The sequence below is a fragment of the Mastigoproctus giganteus genome, chromosome 9 (genome assembly GCF_048544385.1).
Source record: "Mastigoproctus giganteus isolate SK-2022 chromosome 9, ASM4854438v1, whole genome shotgun sequence".
NCBI lineage: Eukaryota > Metazoa > Arthropoda > Arachnida > Uropygi > Thelyphonidae > Mastigoproctus > Mastigoproctus giganteus.
Genome location: NC_143583.1, coordinates 205,428,398 through 205,451,996, shown reverse-complemented (window position 1 = coordinate 205,451,996; position 23,599 = coordinate 205,428,398). Strand labels below are relative to the sequence as shown.

The following is a 23,599-nucleotide window of genomic DNA, read 5'->3' as shown; positions in this document are numbered from 1 at the left end:
AAGTATTTTTATTATCGTGAGATATTAGCTGAAGAGGAATTTTATTGTAGTGTATTTTGTAATGCATGTTCATGAGTTTTATGAAAGTAAAGAGCTTATCAGAATTTGCACTCTCCTGAGTATTCTGAAAAAGAGTTGCATTAATGTTGCTTGATAAAAAGCAGACAGTCCAGTTGTAGCTGCTGTATAGCAAGAGCTGTGAAATGGAGATCACTGCTTCTGCTATAAAATGGACGATTTCAATGCACAGAAATAAAAATATCATTTTCTGGAGAACATCATTGCCAGAAATTTCATTAATTACTTGCCTGATTTAGTGTTTTAAGTGTACTTCAAAGTTTTTCTCATCTACTTAATGTGCTTTCTATAATAATAATAAAAAAGTATAATTCTACAATAAGCACAGACCCTGCTACCCCACAGAAAAATATCTATTATGCATTAATTGCTTAAATTTAACTCTCATTACCTTCCTTATTACACATATACTCTTATTAGAGTTATTTTGGAAGTGGCACGTTACTGTTTTCTGGAGAATTATAATTATGTGAAAGGAGTATGACAAACCAGATGCCACCATTAGTAATGCAAACTGAGAGGAAAGTGGAAGAAAAATTCTTGAAGCTATACATAAAAAAGGAAACTGAGATGGATGGGATCTATCTAATTATATTAAGCGAGGCAGCAGAAGAGGTAAACAAACCTTGAGCCATAATTATGAGACATTCCTTGGAGTCCCCGTGGACTGGAGGATGTGCAAATGTATTCCTATTGCACAAAGGGGGATAAAATGGTGGCTTGACTGATGACCATGGGACCTCTTCTGACCATGGAATTGAGTCAGTCTGGATTGGAGGGGACAGAGACATTTTTGGGCTTTTTTCTCATTATGACTGAATTAATCAGCCTCCAGTGGAGGTTGTTTTGACAAAAATATCTTATTTGTTTTTTCTGTCAAATTGGAAGTAGGGTGGTGTTCCGAACAAGGAAATTAAAAATTGAGTGTCACATATTTGCATCAGGAAGCAGTGTAAATGTTAACTTAATCATGATAGCATGTGGTGCTCAAAAGTTGTTCTGAAAATACAGTTAGGTGAGTACAGGCAAATATTAATTTATGTAGCAGAGTAGAACTATTCTGTTCCTGTTTTCTATTCTAAGCCTCTGAAAATGACAAATTAGCTATTGAAAGATTAAGCTAATTATTCAGCTGCAGTTTTAGTATTCTTTCTTTTAACCTCTGGTTAAAGGAAAGTTCTTGTAATGTCCTTGTTGTAATATAAAATTTTTTCCAAATCGAAAAATCAAAGTTCACAGGATATTGCATTATCTTAAAGAATGTTTTTATGATCTTCTTTTCTTAAAATTCTTCCAATTCTTATATCACCCACTCCAGGAAAATAGAAGCAATCCCAGGTCACAATGGAATTAACAATGTGCTTGACTGTTGGCACAACAATTTAGAACCATTTTTTTCTTCAGTTGATCATCTCTCATAAACTCTTTGCTTGGATCCAAAAATTTAAAATTTGGATCCACCCATCATAGTAGAGTGGAAAAACAGTACATTTTTCCACTCTTCAACTGCCAAATGTTGATGGCGCTTAGCCTAAGCCAACTGTTTCTTTTGATTTTTGGTTTTAATAAGAGTTTTCAGACTGCTACACAACCATGAAGTCCTGCTTGTTAAAAACAAAATTTTACGGTGGATGTAGACACGGGAGTTTCTCTGTTTCTGTTCAACTCGGCTTGGATTTCAGGTACAGTAAGTCATCGACTGTATTTAGAAATCAGTGTTGTGCACAGCCATCCTGATTATGGCTTGTACTTTAAACTTCCACTCTCATTGACTTGTCAAATGGTAGTAATAGTAATCGTGGCATGTGATGCAAGAAAGCTTATGTAGCATCAGCCAAAAAAAAAAAAAAAAAATTCACGCAACCATTCCCTCTAAATGTTTGCCCAGTTCCTCCCAAAATTTATTTAACCTATCAATTTTTATGACAGATGGAAGTTTGTTCCAGCAATTAACCACCTGCTGGCTAAAGGCAAATTTCCACACATAGCTGACAGCTCTACAGCTGTCTTTCCTCAATTTGAATTTATGCCCCCCTCAGGTTTGTAATCTGAACAAGTGGAAGAATCCATCAGAATTCAGCGTGCTCAACCCATTCGAGGCCTTATACACCTCATTCAGATCATCTCGCAGGTGCCACTGCAGTTTGCAGAACTTTAGCCTCTCTTGGTAAGAGGATCCCTTCATTCCCCTCACCAATCTTGTTGCCCTTCTCTGTACACGCTCAAGCAAATCTACACCTTCCTAAAATGAGGCCTCCAGACCTGTATGCAGTACTCAAGGCATGACCTGACCTGACCATTGCCTTATACAGAGGGACAATCACCTCCTTTTCCCTGCTAGCAAAATTCCTGTATATCATTTACAAAACCCCATGACCTGCTCTGGCAGCCTGTCTGCATTGCTCAGAAAACTTTATATATGACTGCACAATTACTCCCAGGTCTTTTTCATTTTCTACCACCCTAAATGTAGTACCACACAGTTGGTACGTTCCTCTGGGGTTACTTCTACCCATATGCAGTACTTGGCATTTGTCAATGTTAAACTTCAGTTGCCACTTCTCAGCCCATCTTCCCAAATTTTCTAGATCCTGTTGCAGTAGCACACTGCCATTACTGTCATTAACAACCCTGCCAACCTTTGTATCATCTGCAAACTTTGACCCTAAGCCTGATATACCTTCATCAATATCATTGATAAATATACAGAACAACAGTGGACCCAACACCGAACTCTGTGCGACTCCACTAATAACATTACGCCACGAAGAGCAGTGCCCATTGATTACCACCCTCCGTCTTCTCCCATTCAACCATCCTTTTATCCATTGTAGCAACTTACCCTTAATACCATTTTGCTCCAATTTGTACAATAGTCTTCCATGCGCAACAGCGTCAAAAGCTTTCCTGAAATCCAAATATATGATATCAAAATTATTTTTTGCATCCAGTTCCTTTGTAACCACATCATAATATACAATCAAATTTGTCAGACAAGACTTTCCCTTAACAAACCCATGCTGTGTCTGAATTATTGCTGCAATCTTGTCTAGATGATCCTGCAATGCATGTTTAACCAGTGACTCCATTATTTTACCCGGAACTGAAATTAAACTAACTGGTCTGTAATTACTCGTGTCATGCTTCAATTCCCCTTTGTGAATTGGGGATACATTTGTACATCTCCAGTCCGTAGGGACCTTCCCTGAGTCCATGGATGCTCTCATAATTATGGCTAAGGGTTTGCTTACTTCTTTTGCCACTTCCTTTAATATTACCTGGATAGATCCCATCCACCCCAGGTGCCTTTCTTATGCTTAACTTCAACAATTTCTCCTCCACTTTGCTTTTAGTTATTACAAAATCATTAAGCACCCTGCTACAATTTGATAACCTTGTGGCATTTTCAATCCTTAATACTCATTCAGTTTATTTGCTATCTGAGTAGGATCATCAGCAGTCAAACCATCGATATCAAGTGGACTAATCTGATTCATCCCCTTCCTTTTAGAGTTTATATAAGTAAACAAATCCTTGCTGTTTTTCTTAACATCCTTTGCCAAAGATTTCTCGTAATCTGCTTTCGCTTGCCCAACCTCCTTTTTGACTTGATCACAGACTAGCTTATATCTGCCATAGGTTTCAGTGTCACCTGATAATTTATATGCAACCCATGCATTTTTCTTCTCTGCCACGAGTCTCATTAGTTCATTTGACAATTATTTTGGCCAAAACCTTGAACAATATTTCTTAATAGGTATGGTAGTTTGTACTTCTTTAAATGAAACACCTAGTTTTTTGCCAGTTCTTTTCATGGAATAACTTTATACAGAGTTATAACAGCACTTCTTTTTTCAATACTCAGTTCCTTATTTTTTCCATGTTTATCACTTAAAACTTACACCAAACATTCTTTCTGAATGATAGGTGTTTGATTTTATAAGTTCTTATTATTCCTCAGTTTATATTATTATATTTATATTTTCCTCTTATTCCTCAATTTATATTATTACAAAACAATCTACAATGTTCTACCACATTCAGGTTTCCTCTACATCTTCCTAGAATACGCGCCTCCGTAGCCAGGTGGACAGGAGCAGCAGTGCGTAGCATATGCTTCTTGATTAGACTGGGGTTCGAGCCTGTGACCACCAAATATGGGGGGTGCAGAAAGGGCAGGGAATGACCACCGCATATCCCTGGAGCAATATGGCCTTAGTTGCTAATACTCCTAAAAACCAAATAACCAACCAACCTTCCTAGAATAGTCCAGAAATCTCTTAAATATTATTTCAGTTTTTTGATTTTTATACATAATATAAATTATTTTAATAAAAATTGGTAAACAAGTTGGTCCTATTTAATAAAAACTTTGAAAATTAAGAAAAATGAAACATGATTCTAAACTTTTAGGCAAGAGTGTGGGTGCACATTTATTTGCTTATACACTAATACTAGGAGTATAGTAAATAAAATTTGATGAGTGTGAAGTATTGATTAAATGAAATGCTGATATAACAGAAAACATAGTGTGACTCTGAGTACAGAATGGACATGTATGTATCTAGGTCCCATTCAGAATCAACTAGCATTCTTGGAATTCATTATCCAATGATGGGAGAACACTTTGATAGCATATTCTTGGAGTGAATAGCAGTTTTCCATGGAGGCAAGAAATTTTTTTTTTAGAACCAGGAACAATTGGTTTGGCGATAGCTCTTCAAGAGGCTGGTAGAGATCATTCCCAATCTTCAAGGGATCCACTAGAACAGAAAGCAAGAACGGCATGAAAGATTAGGATAAAACTATTTTGAGACAGCAAGTTGGGAAGTAAACAGAACACTGGAAATAGATTTATGAGTAATAATGCCTTTTGTTGTGGAATATAATCAATCCTTCCAATGATCCTTTTCATGAATAAATCCCAAATTTAAGTTTTTTTCACTAAATTCAGTGTAAAGTCTATGAAGGTAAGATAGTTCATGCTTCAGAAAGAAACAAAATTATCCAAATATGAAAAGGATCAAGTGGCAAGGATAAAGATCAAGTGGAAGAAATCTGTTCCAAACCTGTAATGCCAGACAGAGTAGAGGTGATATACCAGGCTCTGCATTTAGAAAGGAGCAAGGAAGGCAGAACAGATTGTAAGAAATTGTGAAAAAGAAAATAGTTCCAGCACCATAAGACAGCAAATAGGTAGAAAAATCACTGTATAATAAGTACAGAATTTTCAAACTAAGGTTACAGGATTGGCATGAGATCTGAATCAATGTAGAAGTTTTTCATTTTTGCATGAAGATGGTCCAAACATTTGATAAAGGTAAGCTTATTGTCAACAGTAATACCAAGAAATATGCGGAAGGTCATGTGTGACACTGAATGGTTTTAAAGCTCAACAATTAGAGTGTGAGCAGAGAAGCCTTGATAATGAGAGCATCCTTAGATTCAGGGGAAGTACCTGTAGACTAGAGATGAGCAAATGCACACAGGGCCACATTAACTCTACAGCCAAACTGGCCATGGCTGGAGGCCTCATTTTCAGTGTAAACATTTTCCAAAGTAGTGATAAAAATTTCTAATAATAAAAAACCAAGAAAACATGTATTATAAAAGCATTCTTAAACTTAATTTTAAGTGTTTAAATTTTATTCTTATATCTTTTTATTGTACAATAAATAAGTTTCTATTAAAATTGTTTTTATTATTACTTTATTTTTCAAGTCAAAAAACAAAACATTTCTTAGTTTTTGACTTCTTAGTTTACATTTTTATCAAGGAATTATTATTCACAATATAAATATAAAAACCTATGTAGTATTTGTATTTATATGCAAGTGTGTAATATACATATATATATATATTAAAGGGGTCTCAAAGTTAAATATGGATGGCTGGGGGCCTATTTCATCCTTAGTCCAGCCCTGAATGCACATCTCCAGTCTTCAGGTACTTATAAGCAGTGCTGTAGTCATAAAATTAGCAGAATGTATACGCTATGAATGTTACGAAAAGCAGAGATTATACTGTGAATATCAGGCTTATTAAGAGAATTTGCTTCAGTCACATAGAAGTTGCATAAAACTACACATATTGCGAAAGATTCAAATTCTAATAAATTTATTTTTTAATTTTCATTAAATATTTTAATAATATTTGTTTTTTCAAGTCTTTCAAAAACCAGAAGGTATATGCTATTCACCTAAAAAAAAAATCCAGATGGTATACAGTGTATACCCTCTACTGCAGCCCTGCTTTATAAGGGTGGTACAAAAAGTGGAGTAGGTAACTATAGACGTGTCAGTTTAACCCCAGTGCAGGGAAAATAATGGAATTGTTAAAGTATTAACACAAAATCATTTTGAAGGGTAGGAAGTAGCATCAATTTGGCCTTACCTAGAGAAATGGGCAATTTATTGGTAAAAAGACCACTGAGGTGGATCAGACAAGACTTGATTCTGAGTCAGTTCCAATGATGAATGAGAATTTTCCTGAAGAATTAGGATTAAATCACTTGCATAATCAACTTTTATGGGGTTAGGAGAGCACAACAAGAGCCACTTACCCTGAACAAGGTTCTAGATGAGTGGTCCTAAAACAGAACCCTGAGAGTAACCTCAAAGTCATGGCAAGGTAAATAAGACTTTGGGACCAGAGAGACTGGTAACAGTATGTTCAGAGTAGTTTTTCAGAATAACTGGGCGCAAGAAGCAGAGAATGAAAATGAAGTAGAAGACTTGACCACCATCGATTGTCAAAGGCTCTAGTGAAGTCCACAAAGATGGAAAGGACATATTTGAAATTAGGAGAGTGAACCTTAGAAAAGAGTTACACCAGAGCCTCCACTGTTATCAAGTCATGAAAGCTGAACTCATCAAGATATAAAAGAGATTTGTCAGTAAAATGGATCATAATTTTTGAAGCTATTAAATGTTCACTGGTGTCTACTTTGGACCGCAGTGATATAAGTCCTGAATGATTTAATATAAACAGAACTAGATTTAGATATAAGTTTCAGAAATGCATTTTTCCAAAGTGCAGGGAAAATTCTTTCATACAGACATTTATTGTATAAGGAAACAAGTATGGACACTGAATTCATGAAAATTTTTTAAGGCTGGGGCAACTAGAATTTTTAATTTTAGTCACAGCTCAGTCAACCTAAGCTTGGATAAGGACAAATCACTTCAGAAGAAAGCGGCGCCTCCGTAGCCAGGTGGGCAGGAGTAGTAGTGCGTAGCACACGCTTCTTGATTAGACCGGGGTTTGAGCCCATGCCCACCAAATACGGAGGATGTGGAAAGGTCAGAGAATGACCACCGCATATCCCTGGAGCAATATAGCCTTAGTTGCTAATGCTCCTAAAAACCAAATAACAAACAAACAACAACTTCAGAAGAGAGAGAGAGAGAAGTTTCATTTTCCAAATGTAGCACCTGGTGAATCTCAGTCATCCAAGAGATTATCAGACAGAAAAAGCAAATCAAGAATACAGCTGTTTGGATCTAAGAAGTGGTTTCAATACTGCGAACAGAGTTTTAAAGAGCCAGCAGATGCAATTTTTTACGAGAAAGGACAGACAAGATGGGGGGGAAAACATTTTGATTGGCTGGCCCACTCTGTTTGTATAGTTTATTATATTCATCACAATCATTTGGACTGTTTGGACTAACTGATTTTTGTTTTCCCCCATCTGGTGTGACAAACACTGGGAAAACAAATATAGGTTGAAGTCTGTTACAAGCCAAATGATTGTGATTAGAATGAAAAACTGTAGAAACAAGAGTGGTGGGCCAGCCACTCAGAATGTCCTGAGGATTATCCACCAGGATAATCCTGGTGGATTTTAATTTCCTTATATTGATTAGAACTCATGGGTTGCAGCTCACACAGTAGCAAAGCATTTCCCAGTTTAGTTATCTGCAGGGATTCATCATGTATTAAGAACCTTCAGGTGACAGTGATTATTGCATATTGATATGGGATTTACTAAATGAAATACTATGGGATCTTGTTTTCACAAAGGTGACTTTAATGGACTCAGATGTTTTTTAAACTCTTTTCGTTGAGGCCAACTGATTTAAAAACATGTAAATGCCATATGGGAAGTGTTTAGAGATTAAATCTTCGAGGCCACTAAGCATTTTACCCAGATTAAAAGATATTCAAGATTTAGACCAAAATGCCTGTCAAGTGAACTGATGAGTTTAGTAGCAGAGAAAAAAAAAATGCATGAGATGATTATAAATTTTCAGGGAATAGAGAGTCCTACAGTAAGTACAAACTTGTATTTAACCAAGTTACAAAGGAGGTTAGGCAAATTATAAAATGTCCTTGGCTAAGAATGTAGAGAAAAGTGGCAAGGAATTATTTGCATATATTAACATTAGAAGGAAAGGGAAGAATCACATTGGTCCACTGGATATGAATGCTATGACTGCTGATAATCATTTACAGATCGCTGATAAACTGAATATTTTGCATCTACATTCATATGTGAAGTTTCCAGAATGAACTTGATTTGGTATCAAAAGCATAGTAGTGTCTTGTCTATGATTATTTCCCTGAATGCTTCCCATTTATTGGTATCATCATCAGTTGGTCCTACTGTATAGAATTTAAAAACTGTCTGAGACCACTGTAATCACCTTTATGAAAGAAAAAGCCTTTCCTTTACCCTTGAGTAGATACATCTTTAAGTAAATCCATTGGAATTTAAGTAATTGAGTAATTTAAGTAAATCAGTACATTGTGGTCACTGCTACTCAGTGTTTCTTTTATCTACAGATTCTTAAGGCATGAAGAATGCATTAACAAGCTGTAGAATCTCTAACATGCTGCTGCTGTTGTAAAAAACAGTCCTCCAATTAATTCATTGACGTCTTGTTAGTGTGTGTGTGTGTGTGGCCAAACTGCAAGTTTCAGTCAATATCTGAAGAGTAAAAATCCCCCATTATAACATATTCTGATTTAGAAGAAGAACTCTTTATTATATACACAAGGCACATGCTGTACACCACACCTTTCATGGCTACAAGGTAGAGGTAATTTACTGGCCCCCACTATATTTCTCTGTATTGAAATAGATTTGAATGGTACCAAAATCAATGTATTGGAGTGGTGGAGTGTGAAAAATATCTAGGGATAATAGTATAGTCCAACATGCAATTCTCTATGAATTGCAAAGTAGCTGCTAGAACAGCTCACTTGGTTGTCAATAATATACAGCAACTTTTCCAGCAGGGACAAAGAGTTGATTATTCCTCTGTATAAGGCAATGGTTATGCTACATCTGAAATACTGCATAGAGGTTTGGAAACTTTATTTTATGAAGGACATGGATATGTTGGAAAGGGTACAGAGATGAACAACAAGATTAGTTAGAGATACAAAAGGATATTCTTAACAAGAAAGACTGGGTTTCTGTTAATTGTTGTTTCTGGAAACTAGACATCTGCATGATGACCTAATTGAAGTGTATAAGTCTTTAAAAGGGCTAAGTAAACTAAATGCTAATGGCATCTTTACTCTTTCTGAAATGAACACACAGTGAGTATAAATTTAAATTGGAAAAGGATGGCTGGAGAATAGATGTGTGGAAATTTTCATTTAGTCAAAGTTGTTGGTGGAATAAATTTATAGAGGAGCTAATTTGAATAAATATAAGAGAGGTTTGGACAAATATTATTTGAAGGAATGGGCGAATTAAGTTTTTTTTTTTTTTTTTTTTTGGTTGGTGCTGTATAATGCCTTGCTTCCTTTCATCATATTGCCAATGCTAAATGTGTTCTATAGGGCTTATGAGAGAAACTGATGAGAAAATTTCAATAATTCAGTTATTGTACAAAAAAAAAAGGAAAGAAAAAGGGATCACATATTGTGATTCCAGTTAGTAATATTGATGTCAAAAGAGAGTTAGTATGTATTATGCATTAATGCTGGTGGTGGGAATTATACATTAATGCAGCATTTTCTAAATGGTAGTTTATGAACCTTTAGAGATTTTCAGGGAAAATTTGGAAATAGCTTCCCTTTCAATTTCTTGATAGACTTCTGGACATGGAACCACATTAATTTCTGCATATGTAAGTCATTCATTCCCATTTAACTAGACATGATGACAAGATTCTTCAGAATCTTCAAATGTAGCTAGTTTTATATGAAATGTATGTATTGAGGTAATATCAACTTTACTGTAAAATTTGAATAAATATTTATTCAAATATAAAATTTCAATAAATACATGACATCTTAACATGCAATATATTTCTACCCTGCAATACATTCTACTAACTGAATTATAAAAACACTACACCTTAGATCTGCAGACTAGTTTTATAAGCTGAAAAAGATATTATAAGAATATCTGTAGAGATAATCAGAATGTTGCATGTGAATCATTAATATGCTGAAATTTGAGAGCAGGGTTACAGTTCTCATCACTCTTTCTAGTGGTAATTATTTCTAGTGGAAGTGCTGCGTTTCTATGTGCCCGCCAGTAAGCAGAATAAAATTTGCCGCAGTAAATGTAGAATACTGATAAGCGTTAACCAATCAGAAAACAATATCGAAAAAAATTTTGGCACCCTCTTGAGATGCCACCCATAAGCGACGCTTACCTCGCCTACCCACTTGCGGCAACCCTAATGTCCAATATCAAAGACCCAATTGTATTTTACAAATTTGTATCTTCAAAAATTGTATTTGCAGAGGAGAAAAGACAGTCTCAGCAAGCATTGTCATTGAATACAAAAATATTCCTTCTAATTCAATGTGGTATGGTGTAAAATACATACAACTGTAACTTCTGTGTCTGGTTACCATTGTGAAAATAATTCATAAAGATTTTAAATTCATATTATGGAATTTTATGCAATTTTTATGAACCATAATTTCATTGGTAAATAATTTGTTTACATTATTAATGTTCACTTTATTGACAACTTCTTACCTTAAGGACACTTTAAGTGAAATTGTTCTTTTTTTTATTCCTCTGTTTGGCATGTGAAAAACAAGTTCTGAGAAAGCATGCTGTTGTGCTCTGTACTACACTTGATATTTTTGGGAAACAAGCCATGAAATAGTTTAAACTGGTGTACTTAAAATTATATTCTTTATTCGGAACCACTATATTGGATAATAAGAACAAATGATATCTTTAGAAATAGCAATCTTGTTGATAAAAAAAATAAAAAATTATTTTATGATTACCGCTAAGCACTTGGTGACAAGAAGCTAGCAAAATCAAAGCTGAAACCAGTGCTGTACAGAAAATTTAACATCAGTTAATCTTCCACCTGTATGTATTATACAGGGTTATTCAAAATGATTCAACCGATTTCAAATGACTATATTTTTGAAGTTTACAAATACAGAGTGATTAGTGATACATCAACCAAAAGAAAAACTGTCCTAGTTTTGTCTCTTACTTCATAAGTGCTCTATGTGACTTCCCATAGTTACATGAGCAATGTTGAGACAATATTCGAATTCCTTCCATAATCGCTCCAGCATGTCCTTTGTCACTGACTCCACAGCAGTAACAATGCGATATTTGAGCTCATCCAGGATTGTGGGAAATGCTGGCCTGTACACAACATTCGTAACAAACCCCCAAAAGAAGTTGCACGCCGTAAGATCTGGTGACCTAGGGGTCCAGCTGTAGAGCAACAAGAAGTCAAGAAGTGATTGGTCCACTGCGACCAATCCATTGTCTGTCACGGAGCCACAGTGACAGTGGAGCCATCTCGTGGTGACCTTCTAAAACTAGTAGATTTCCTTTTTCATTTGGTGTATGCCAAGTTAATACATGTTGATAGGTAACGGAATTATGCTCATTTGAAATCGGATGAATCATTTTGAATAACCCTGTACTTTATATTGTAAACTTAAATTCTCCTCTCTCTCTCTCTCTGTGACAATCTCTTCCTTCATTAGGGTAAAGCGATTACAGTAGTGAGTTATTTGCTGGTATCAGTAGCCAAAACTTTGTGTGTATGGTATTGTGTGACACTGCTGTCTGTTATAATAAAAGTATTATTACTAATTAAAATTAGTATTAAATTGTACATAATAGTAATTTAACTCATTGGTTGTGTGGGGACAAGTCATTCCCCCCCCCCCTTTGTTGTTCCTATTTTGCATTCAAAAATCATTCTGTTTACTCAGTGGTAACCCTATTTTCACAATGTTTTGATGCAGTTTCTCAGTTATAAATTTAAGAAATACATTGATTGAGTGAAAATAATTATATTCCTCCTTTGCACAGCCCTATCTGTAACTAAATTTAGATATTTTTGGATTGTTTGTACCACAGACTGGTATAAACTCAAGATTGGTAACCAAAACTTAGAGATATTATTAAACTTAAAATGGCAATCTACTGTGAAAATCTGACATTTTCTGTTAAACCTGCTGAAAAGAATACACAAAAATAGTAGCAGTGGGTACAAGGAGGCAACATGACAAATATGTTTCATATATTATGAGAGCATACCAATCAAATAAGATTACCTGTAGTTGCATAAACCAAAGCTCTTTACTATAATTATAAATTCCCAGATTTTTCAATAAAAATATTGCATATCAAGTGGGGGATCTACTTTTTACATACTAACCTACTGGAAAGTAAAAATTAATCTGACTTAGTTCCAGCTAGAGTTAAATAAGTTTATTTATTCTTTATTCTATAAGAAACACATTAGCAAATCTCTCTCTGTTCCTTTATAATCCAGTACTAAACAAGCTTTTAATAATAATCCCAAGAGGGATCTTGCAAAATAGAGTATAATTCATCACACATTTGGATGTCAGAGGCACTGCTTCCTGTGAATCTTCATATGTGCAGCCAGATGAGATGAACGTGTAAAACTCATGGGACAAAATTCACAAATATATGATTGTGGTTTTGTGTGAATCTTGACATGTTCCTGGAGATGAGAAGCTCTTGTAAACCTTTTATCACATATTATACAGCAGAAAGGTCTTTCATTTGTGTGAGTTACAAGGTGTGCTTTAAGATTGGAACGCCATTTAAACTTCTTCTCACATCTAGTACAGCTGTATGGTCTTTCATTTTTATGCATTTTCATATGTAAATAGAAATCTGATGACCATGCAAATTTAAACCCACATGTTTCACATACATAAGGCTTTTCTTTAGTGTGAACTCGCATATGTTCTGTAAGATGTGACTGTCGTGTGAAGCTGACTCCACATGTTGCACAACTGTATGGACGTTCATTTGTATGGATTCTCATATGATTAACAAGTTGGGATTGCCATATAAATCTCTTGCCACAACACTGACACTGGTGTGGTTTATCGTCACTATGAATTCTTAGGTGAGCAGCTAAATGTTCAGACTGATTGAATTTTTTACCACATTGAGAGCAACAAAAGGGTTCAGAGTTGAGATGAATTTTTGCATGTTTGTTAAGAGATGCTGAACGCTTAAATGTGCTTCCACATGTTGAACAAGTGTATGTCTGATTTTCAGTATGGTATTTCTCATGGACTTTAAGGTATTTGGATGTTTTAAACTTTTTACCACATACAGAACATTCATATGGCCTCTCTAATGAGTGTGTTTTTACATGTTCTGAAAGGTAAGAAGATTTAGTAAACCTTTTTTCACATAGTTCACAAATGAATGGACGGGCAAAATTCTTTATCAGATTTTGAGGATGTGCATCAGCCTGGGCTCTGCTGCCATCAGAGCCCCCATCAGTGTACTCTACTTCACTATTAAGAGATTGATTACAGCCTGTCACATTTTGTATAGTTTCAGAAGCATCATCAGATGGTGCTGAAACAAATAAAATTTATAATTTCAGATAACTGCTAATTCAACATTCAAGTTTCTCATACAGTTGAACCTGTTTATAACAAACTCAGAGGGAACTGATAAAAACTTTATATCTAGATGGAATATAGTATGGTATATGTAAAAAAAAAAAAAAAAAAATTGATAGTAAAATGTAAACAAAAAGTGTGTGTCTGGTGAACATAACCTGAAATATTACTATCAAATTTTTTAATTAACCATTTATTTAAATTACACAGTATTTCTTTTCACTACACTTCACTATCAAAGTTTTCAAGAAAATCCATTTCACCCCATTCTTCTTCAGCAGCGATTTCAGAATCTGTTAAACATAGGAAATGAGTTATTTGCAGTACAAAAGTCCTTCAATTGGTATTGCCATATAAATATCAAAATGGTACTACCAATGATGTCACAGTGGACAACTTTATTCCACAGCTTTTCTGTATCCATATCATTTCTAGTCCTTGAATCACAGCAAAACCAGCTTTCTGAAAACAGTTTTGTTCCATAGATACTTTTGACAAAATACCATGCCTTCTGCAGAAACTCAATAACCATCTTCAGCTGTCAGCCTTTGTCTAGATTCAGAAGTAGGTATTCTATTACTCATCTTTTGCAATTATGTCTTGGTCTAATCGCTGAATCTTTGTAGTGTTTTGGTTAAAAAAAAACAAAACAAAAAAACCTATTTCGTCACAATGTGCAGTCAAAGTTTCTTCACTCTTTGCATAAAATTCTACTAACCATTCATTGAATGTGTTGTGTCCGTGCTTGTTTATTACTATGATATATAAATAGAAGCCCAGTCAAATCAATTATCTTCAAAAAAATTTGCCTAGGACAAGTAGTTTCCTTTTGTTACTGCAATCCATATTAATTGTTGCCTTGCTTTACCCCTTTACCTCATAAAACATGGTCTGGGAAGAAAATATCTGATGAAACATCACTGATGTTAATAAAGATCTGATAAATGATAACCACTTATAATGTGATCACAGTTTAAAATCCACTTATTAGTAATGGCTGTATAGGCACCATCTGATTCATCAATCATGGCTTTACTGTATGTGTTGTTGACCTTTGAATCACTGCAACCAAGTGGTTCCTGGCTCAAAGTTCACATCCTAAGGCTAACCACAATCACAACTTTTTGCTGGTAGAATTCAGCCATTCATTCTAGTAGGTTTGGCGTCTGGCTGCCTAGCACTACTGCAAAAGAATGCTTTCAACATCACAATACAGGGTGGGACAATTCTTTCTCTTTGCAGTGTCTTTAGAGCTATCTCTTTCTGCTAACACAGTTAGCAGAAAGTGAGATGGTGCTTAGAGCTCTTTCTCTCTGCTTTAGAATTTCTTTCCCTTTCTAGCTTCATTAAAGCGTGAACTAGCCAGTTGTGGCTAGTTCAATAATAATTAAACAGAGCTCAAATTTTTGAGCTCTGTTTAATTATTAATCATAAGGAGCCAGGCATAATTCTGCATTCTTTTGTCACAACAGCTTTTTTCTGGTATCTATCACTATTCATGGTCATTTCCACTTTAACTACCAAACTTAAGACTACATTATCTGGGACAAGTTTAAAATTACTGAAAAATGCATTTGAATCTTGTTTATGTAATTAAAATAACTTTCATTTTTTGGTCTCTCTCTCTCTTTTTTCAAAAAAAACTTTTCTCACAGTGGGTATAGAGTACTACATAAAATTTTGTTGATTGTTGGTGATTGGCTACACAGTACCATATATGCTTGTATGATGTAGTATACAAGCAGCATCAAAATTTTTCGCAGTCTGGTGTAAAAAACATGAGAAAAAAAAAAACTTCTTTGCTATTTGTCATTTCCAGCAGTTCAATGAAAGCAATGCCTTTCACACATGTATTAAGCGCTAATCAAGAGGAAATGAAACTTCATTATACCTATAAATTCACTATGAAAGACTTTGTTATAAACAGGTTCAACCATATGACAAATTATATTTCTTTAACTATATTTGAAAATTTTTGTATTACCAAAACCTTTATCTGTAAAAATTTGAGTGGTAAAAAAAATAAGTTTAAGTTATCATCAGAAAACTGTTTTAATTAAATAAAAATACAAGGAATCCTATTATGGTATTTGGTAGTATATTCACAGATGGTTTGGGTTTAATTCTGCCCATACTGATGGAAAATGTCCGAAAAATTTTCTAGTCATTTTCCAAGTTAGGAGTCTCAAGGGCCTTGGGTGTTAGAGAAGCCAATAGCTTTGGTTATTTCTTTGCATATGAAAAAACAAACATTACAAATAGACAATATTCAGACATATGGAGTATTGTTCCCCCTTTTATATGAAAGGGGGACATTTCTTATGAAAGGCTGATAATACCTATAGTATTCTAATACCACAGATTCTATTCATGAGATAGCTTTTTTTTTTTAAATAATAAAAAAAAAACTACAGCTTTTCAAAAAGAATGTTATATATATGTACTATAGTACCATTTCATCAAATTTGTTTAACTTTAAAAAATTTAACTAACTCATAGTAACGTTAGAGAAAAATTGCCATAATACTTATGGAAATACGATAAATAAAAATAATTATATGAACATAAAATAAGTAAATTTTTTTATTCCTGTGTATACATATATGCATATAATTTTATACAAACACACACCAATGAATTAATAAAATTACAGAAAAAATCATAATTAAATTCAATTTCAGCTTGTTTGGATGAAATTAAATTTTCAAACCTGGTTTTAAACTGTTTAAGGCCACAGTTAAATCATTCTCTGGAGACATATGATTTCTTTATTTTGTTTTTAAATTTCATTATAGTAGAAAAATTTGTCCCATATAAACTGGTTGACACAATTGGAGTATTTCTGTGACAGCCATGTAAATCAGTTATTTATATTCTCCTTTTATTTTCCCAGAACACAATTTCTATTAGTCAAAAGATCAAAAAAAAAGTTGCTTCTTTATTTCTTCTGAATTTGCTGCTTGCTTATAGCATTATAACAATTATTTTTAAAGACCAAACAGTTATCAAAGTGTAAGAGAATTTTTTGTTAGTTTTGTCATCCAATGGCCAAAAATGGTGCTCTCATGCCCATTGCAGGCAGAAGTATCAGTCAATATGAGCACATGAACAGGTTGCCTACCTTCTAGACCTATTTGCAAAAGCATCTGCTGGATAGTGTGCTTGGAAACGTGTCTCTGTGCACCTTGGTTGTAGTCTGCCATTAATTGAGGGAGTGCGAGCCATCTATTGTTCTGGACAGTATGTGGCAACTGCTGCTATTCACTTCAACTATCAACTAGTGGTGGTCTCCCCATCCTGGCACATTGAGTAGTAGTGTCCCTCTTCAGACTTACTGCCGCACCTTCACTGCAAAGACCCTCAAACAGTTAACAGCCCATGGTTGCCGAGATACTTTCCCCTCTCCTATTATCGCAAGTCATTCAGCATTTAAATGCTGTCAACTTCCCTTTCCCCATTGCACAGACTTTGTACTGATGAACTGATAGACTTGTGCTGTCACTCCTAAGTACTATGGGATGTGTGCACTTGTGGAGAAAGGGATGGTCATAATGTTTTGGCTCGTGTGTGTGTGCATGCTATTTTCCAACATTTATGAGGACATTTTGTCCTGAGAAATTACGGTTAATTCGAAAGGTATGCAAACTCAATGACAAGTAAGCAGCACAGAATTGAACAAGAAAAGCACCTATAATTCATCCCAAAAAGTGTGAAAGTAGGTCATACAGTTGATATGTAAATTCACCAGATAGCAGAAATAGTGGATTACTCAAAACATTCAAAATCCTGCATGTTGGCATGCAGCCAACTGAGGATAGGAAGTAATGTAACCATTCATCCCAATACAGGCAGACCACCATTAATGCATTCACACCCGAGGGCATGTTGAGAATCATAAAGGATAGTGAAAGGAAATTACAAAGGAGCAATTAATGAGCTGACTTAATACAGTGTAGTGCAGTGAGATAGTGGGTAAAGAATATGTTATCATTGTCCTGCAACTGCTTGTAAACCAAAACTCTTTCGCATAATGCATCACCTGTGCAAAGAATTGAAGCTTTGGCCATTAAAGGAGTGAGAGAATGTGATGTGGAGTAATGAATCAAGCTGTACAATCCAGGCAATTAGATTGATTGTACTAGAATTTGGCAGGTGATCAAAGAACAGTTTCACACAGGTTGTATCATACTAACAGTGACATTCATTGGTGGTTGTGTTATGACAGTATGGATCTATTTTACATGGTTCAGACTTGTGATTGATGAAATCATGAATGCTGATGCCTATTTTGATATTCTGAAACAATCCTGCATGTGAAAGTTGAGACTGTCTCTCTTTGGTGCACCTCACAGGTGCAGAACATAATGTGGATTGATGAATCACATCACACACCCCAGCTAGAGTCCTGCACAGATCCACTGTATTAGACTGCACTTGAACCCAACCTGCATTGTTTGTACCCACAAAAGAATAATAATATAAACATTTTTTTATTATATAAAATACAAAAAAGTTTTAAAAAATATAATGAAAATATATTCATCATAACATAGATTACAGTATAGTTTAGGGCTGAAGTCTCAGGTTACGTAAATAGTTTAACTAATGTACAAGTTAGTGCATTTGCATCATTTCTGTACATAGCCAACTACATAAGTAGTTATAAATTGGCATCATTAAGTATATCTCATATTGTGAATATCTTCACAACGAGTTGCCATGATATTGCACTACCTTGAATAAGTAATGCTTCACCATAGGAGGACTATTGTTACTTATTCTCAGCCGATACCATCACCCATATGGCACCATTTCAGAGCTTACTGGCTCCTCATCAGTGGGTGGGCAGGTACCCTGGAGCTGCAATGATGACAACCCAGTTGCAAAGTATAAATCCGCAATATGAGAGATGCCTGATGGTGTGGAGTAATTTAGATTATGGTATAGTTTAGGCTAAAGCCTCAGGTTATGTAAATAGTTTAACTAATGTACAAGTTAGTGCATTTGCATCATTTCTGTACATAGCCAACTACATAAATAGTTATAAATTGGCATCATTAAGTATATCTCATATTGTGAATATGAGATATACTTAATGTGAAACTATACCACAATCTAAATTACTCCACACCATCAGGCATCTCTCATATTGTGGATTTATACTTCGCAACTGGGTTGTCATCATTGCAAGTCTAGGGTACCTGCCCACCCACTGATGAGGAGCCAATAAACTCCAAAACGGTGCCGTATGGGTGATGGTATCCACTGAGAATAAGTAACAGTAGTCTTCTCCTATGGTGGAGGTATTCACAATATGAGATATACTTAATGATGCCAATTTATAACTACTTATGTAGTTGGCTATGTACAGAAATGATGCAAATGCACTAACTTGTACATTCATAACAGTTAATTTTACACATTTTTGCTATGCAGAAAGTAGGCAATCATCAGCATTTCTGTGTTCAGCTATTTCCTTCCTTTGATTAGAATTCCAGATACAGAAAGATCTCTCTGTTGCTCATTAGGTACAATGCTTGCAGGGATGGCAAGAATGAAATGATCCACAGTTGCAGGATTTGGGAAAAACAAACTCCCCCCCCCCCACTTCAATAACTGGATATTTTCTTCATCATCACAAATTGATTTTGGAAATTTCATTGAGATGTAATTTTTGTTTTCATTAGGTGAAGATTCAACATTTTCATTGCTTGAATCTTCCAAATCAAATAAATTGTCTGCCTTTTTCTTTGTGTTGAACCTTTCAATTCTAGTCTTTCAGTGTTATGTGGCAATGAATTATATACAAAACCTGGAACCACACCCCCACTTGCTAACCACAAAATTACTTGAAACCTGACCTAATGCAAGACTAATAAGCTTACGTACCATGAAATATGCTTCAATTCTCAGCCTAAATAGATGTCACATGAACTGATAAAACTCGTGGCAGAGAAGAAAAATACATGGATCCATATAAATTGTCAGCTGACAAAGAGTCCCATAGTAGATATAAACTAGTCTGTAATCAAGTCACAAAGGACGTTAGGCAAGTGAAGGCAGATTAGGAAAACAGCAAAGACTTCTTATGTAAACAAATAGAAGGAAAGGGATGAATTAAATTAGTCCACTCAATATTGATGGTTTGACTTTGATGATCCAGCTCACGTTTCTGACAAACTGAATGAGTATTTTACATCTCCATTCACACGGGATGAATTCTTTCTGGAAGGGGATGTGAGAAGTTTATCAAACTCTAACAGGGAGCTAAATGATTTTGTAATAACTGGGAGGAAAGTGGAGGAGAATTTGCTGAAGTTAAACATAATAAAGTCATCTGAGGTGGATGGGAGTTATCTAGTTATATTAAAGGAGGTGGCAAAGGAAGCAAGCAAACCCTTAGGTGGCAAAGGAAGGAAGCAAACCCTTATGAGAGCATCCTTGGACTCACAGGAGTTCCCACTGCTGTGAGTCCAAGGATGGAGATGTGCAAATATATCCACAATTCACAAAGGGGCATCAAGCAGTAATTTGAGTAACTACAGACCAGTCAGTTTAACATAGGTTCCGGGGAAATTAATGGAGTAACTAGTTAAAGAAGCATTGCATGATCACATAGACAAGCCTGCAGTAATAATTCAGACACAGCATGGGTTTGTCTTGTCTGAACAATTTGATTGATACTATGATGTGGTCACAAAGGAACTGGATGCAAAAAATAATTTTGTTGTCATATACTTGGATTTCAGGAAAGTTTTTGATACTGTTGCACACGGAAGACTACTGTACAAATTGGAGCAGTATGGCATTAAGGGCAAGTTGCTACAATGGATGAAAGGATGGTTGAGTGGGAGAAGACAGAGAGTGGTAATCAATGGAAACTGTTCTTTGTGGACTAATGTTATTAGCGGAGTCCCCAGGATTCGGTGTTGGGGCCACTGTTGTTTTGTATATTTATAAAGATATTGATGAAGGTATATCAGGCATAATGTCGAAGTTTGCAGATGATACAAAGGTTGGTAGGGTTGTTAATGACAATAATGGCAGTGTGCTACTGCAACAGGATCTAGAAAATTTGGGCTGAGAAGTGGCAAAATACTGCATACAGGTAACAGTAACCCCAGGGAAGTGTACCAACTGTGGTAAGACTTAGGATAGTGGAGAATGAGAAAGACCTGGGGGTAATTGTCAAGTCAGATATGAAGTATTCTGACAGTGCAGACACGCTGCCAGAGCAGCTCATGGGTCTTGGCAATGATATATTGGAATTTTGCCAACAGGGATAAGGAGGTGATTATACCTTTGTATAAAGGCAATGGTCAGGCCACACTTGAGTACTGCGTACAGGTCTGGACACCCCATATTAAGAAGGATCAGGAGTTGCTAGAAGGAGTACAGAGAAGGTCAACAAGACTGGTGAGGGGAAAGTAGGGTGCTCCTACCAAGAAAAACTTATGTTCTGCAATCAGCATCTGGAGGCTAGGCACTTGTGAGGTGATCTGATTGAGGTGTATATGGTCTTGAATAGTTTGAGCAGGCTCAATGCTGATGGGATTCTTCTCTTGCTCAGATTATGAACCTGTGGGGGAATAAACTTAAATTGAGGAAAGACAGTTGTAGAATAGATGCGTAGAAATTTGCTTTTAGCCAGCAGCAGTCGATTGCGGGAACAACTTCCATCTGTTTTTTTTGTGGAAACAGATAGCTTAAACAAATTCAATAAAGAACCAGACAAACTTTTGGAGTGAATGGATGGAGGAAATGGGAAGGGTTTTTTTTTTGCTGATGCTGTATAAGCTTGCTTTCTTGCATCATATGCCTTTGCTAATGCTAATCCACACGTTAAACACCTGAATAGAAATATTATACTTATAAGACAGGTTTTGAGCAAAACTGAAACATAGTTTAGATCTGTTTTCAATTTTGATTAATTAAACAGAAGTCTAAATTTAAAGCCATATCACATTATTTCTCTATGTTCATTGAATTTAATTATCTTCAGATTAACTGTGATTATATGTTTAAGATATGGGTCTACGAAATCCTTATAATAATTATTACACATAATATATTATTATTATTATTATTAATTATGTACGTATACATAATTAATAATCTCTTTGGCCCCTGAATTTATAACCTCCTGCTTGTAGTTGTATGCTAATAACTCAAAAAGCTTAATATATTTATGTGTAATTTTAATTGTAATCTGTTTGGCAGGTGAGAAGAAATGTAGACTAGGAATGTTTACCGTGACATTTTATTGAATGAGTGATTCTGAAATTTAATTATAAGGTATTCCACCTTACAACTGTTAAATTTATTTGTTGTGTTACCAATTATTTTTTTTTTTAGCTATATGAAACATTGTATATATACACAGCTCATGTGTATTGTATGCATAGCATTTACCATTAAATCTATTTAGTCTATATTGATACAGGGAAAATTCAGCTAATATAAAAATATCTTCTGTAACTTCCCCTTTATCAGTATTTGGTCCTTGGGGTTATATGCCAAACAAGCTGTACTTGCTACGTGGGAGTCTAAAACACTGATATTTGGGTGACATTCAAGTCAAGTGGACCCAATTTCGGCAGAGTCCGGACAGTCTGTGACAACCAAATCCTCTACTTCCACCTTCACAATGGTGGGACTGTTAGTAATCCTGGGTATAACCTCCATGCACAAGCACTGTGGGTAACCACCTAGGTGTGAACCAACGTAAGAAAGGGTCGAGGTGTGGCGCCCACACCACATGGAGGAATGCTGCCCCTTTGTGTTACCAGGTAATACTAGGTGGTAGATGACTCTCATCAACCAGTGCAATACTGCCACTTTGCTTATTGGAGGCTTGAAGTGGTAGAACCCATGTTTAGTCTCCAGCACTAAGTTCCAGTTAACCCTTCCCTATCTCTTCCATCATGCAGTATGACTGATGACTTTTGAGGTTATGATGAACATCATGGCGAGATCCAATCTTCCTTACATTTTAAGGGTACAGCTCTAAAACTGTGTTCGCAGGCCGGCCGCTCGTTAGTACACCGGACTGAACCTATTGGTAACTCTTTAGGAGGCTTCCGGATCACCTAGGGCATAATCTCGCTGCCTCTACTCTGCCAGATAGTGACTGGAGGGAGTCTGAGTAGTGTGTATGCAGGAGGGGGGGCCATTGCTGAGGCCACGCTATTAGCATTAGCATTAGTAGAGGCATATGATGCAAGAAAACAAGCTTATGCAGCATCAGCCAAAAAAAAAAAAAAACTTCCAGTTCACCCCTCCATTTGTTCGAAATACCTGTCCAGCTGAGCCTTAAATTTATTTAGGCTATCAACTTCCACAACAAGGGATGGAAGTCTGTTCCACCAACCAACTACCCGCTGGGTAAAGGCAAATCTGTCCATTTGAATTTATTCCCTCTCAGGCGATTATTCTAAGCAAGAGGAAGAATTCCATCAGCACTGAGAATGCTCAAGCCATTCAAGGCCTTATACACCTCAATCAGATCACCTCGCAGGTGCCTATTCTCCAGACACTGTAATTTGCAAAATTTAAGCCTTTCTTCGTAAGAGCAACCCTTTGTTCCACTCACTAATCTTGTTGCCATTCTCTGTACTCGTTCCAGCAGCTCTACATCCTTCTTGAAATGAGGTTTCCAGACCTGTATACA

The 23,599-nt window shown here is 35.6% G+C and overlaps 1 protein-coding gene across 1 annotated transcript in view; it reads right to left on the bottom strand.

The window, feature by feature from the left end:
- Positions 1–12,730: 12,730 nt before the first annotated feature.
- Positions 12,731–23,599, bottom strand: part of LOC150081064 (uncharacterized) — a 29,060-nt gene continuing 18,191 nt past the window's right edge. The window contains exon 2 of the mRNA XM_090381240.1: positions 12,731–13,882. Within this exon, the coding sequence (XP_090237366.1) occupies positions 12,885–13,882 (998 nt within the window). The 3' untranslated portion in view covers positions 12,731–12,884. The remainder of the gene's footprint in view (positions 13,883–23,599) is intronic.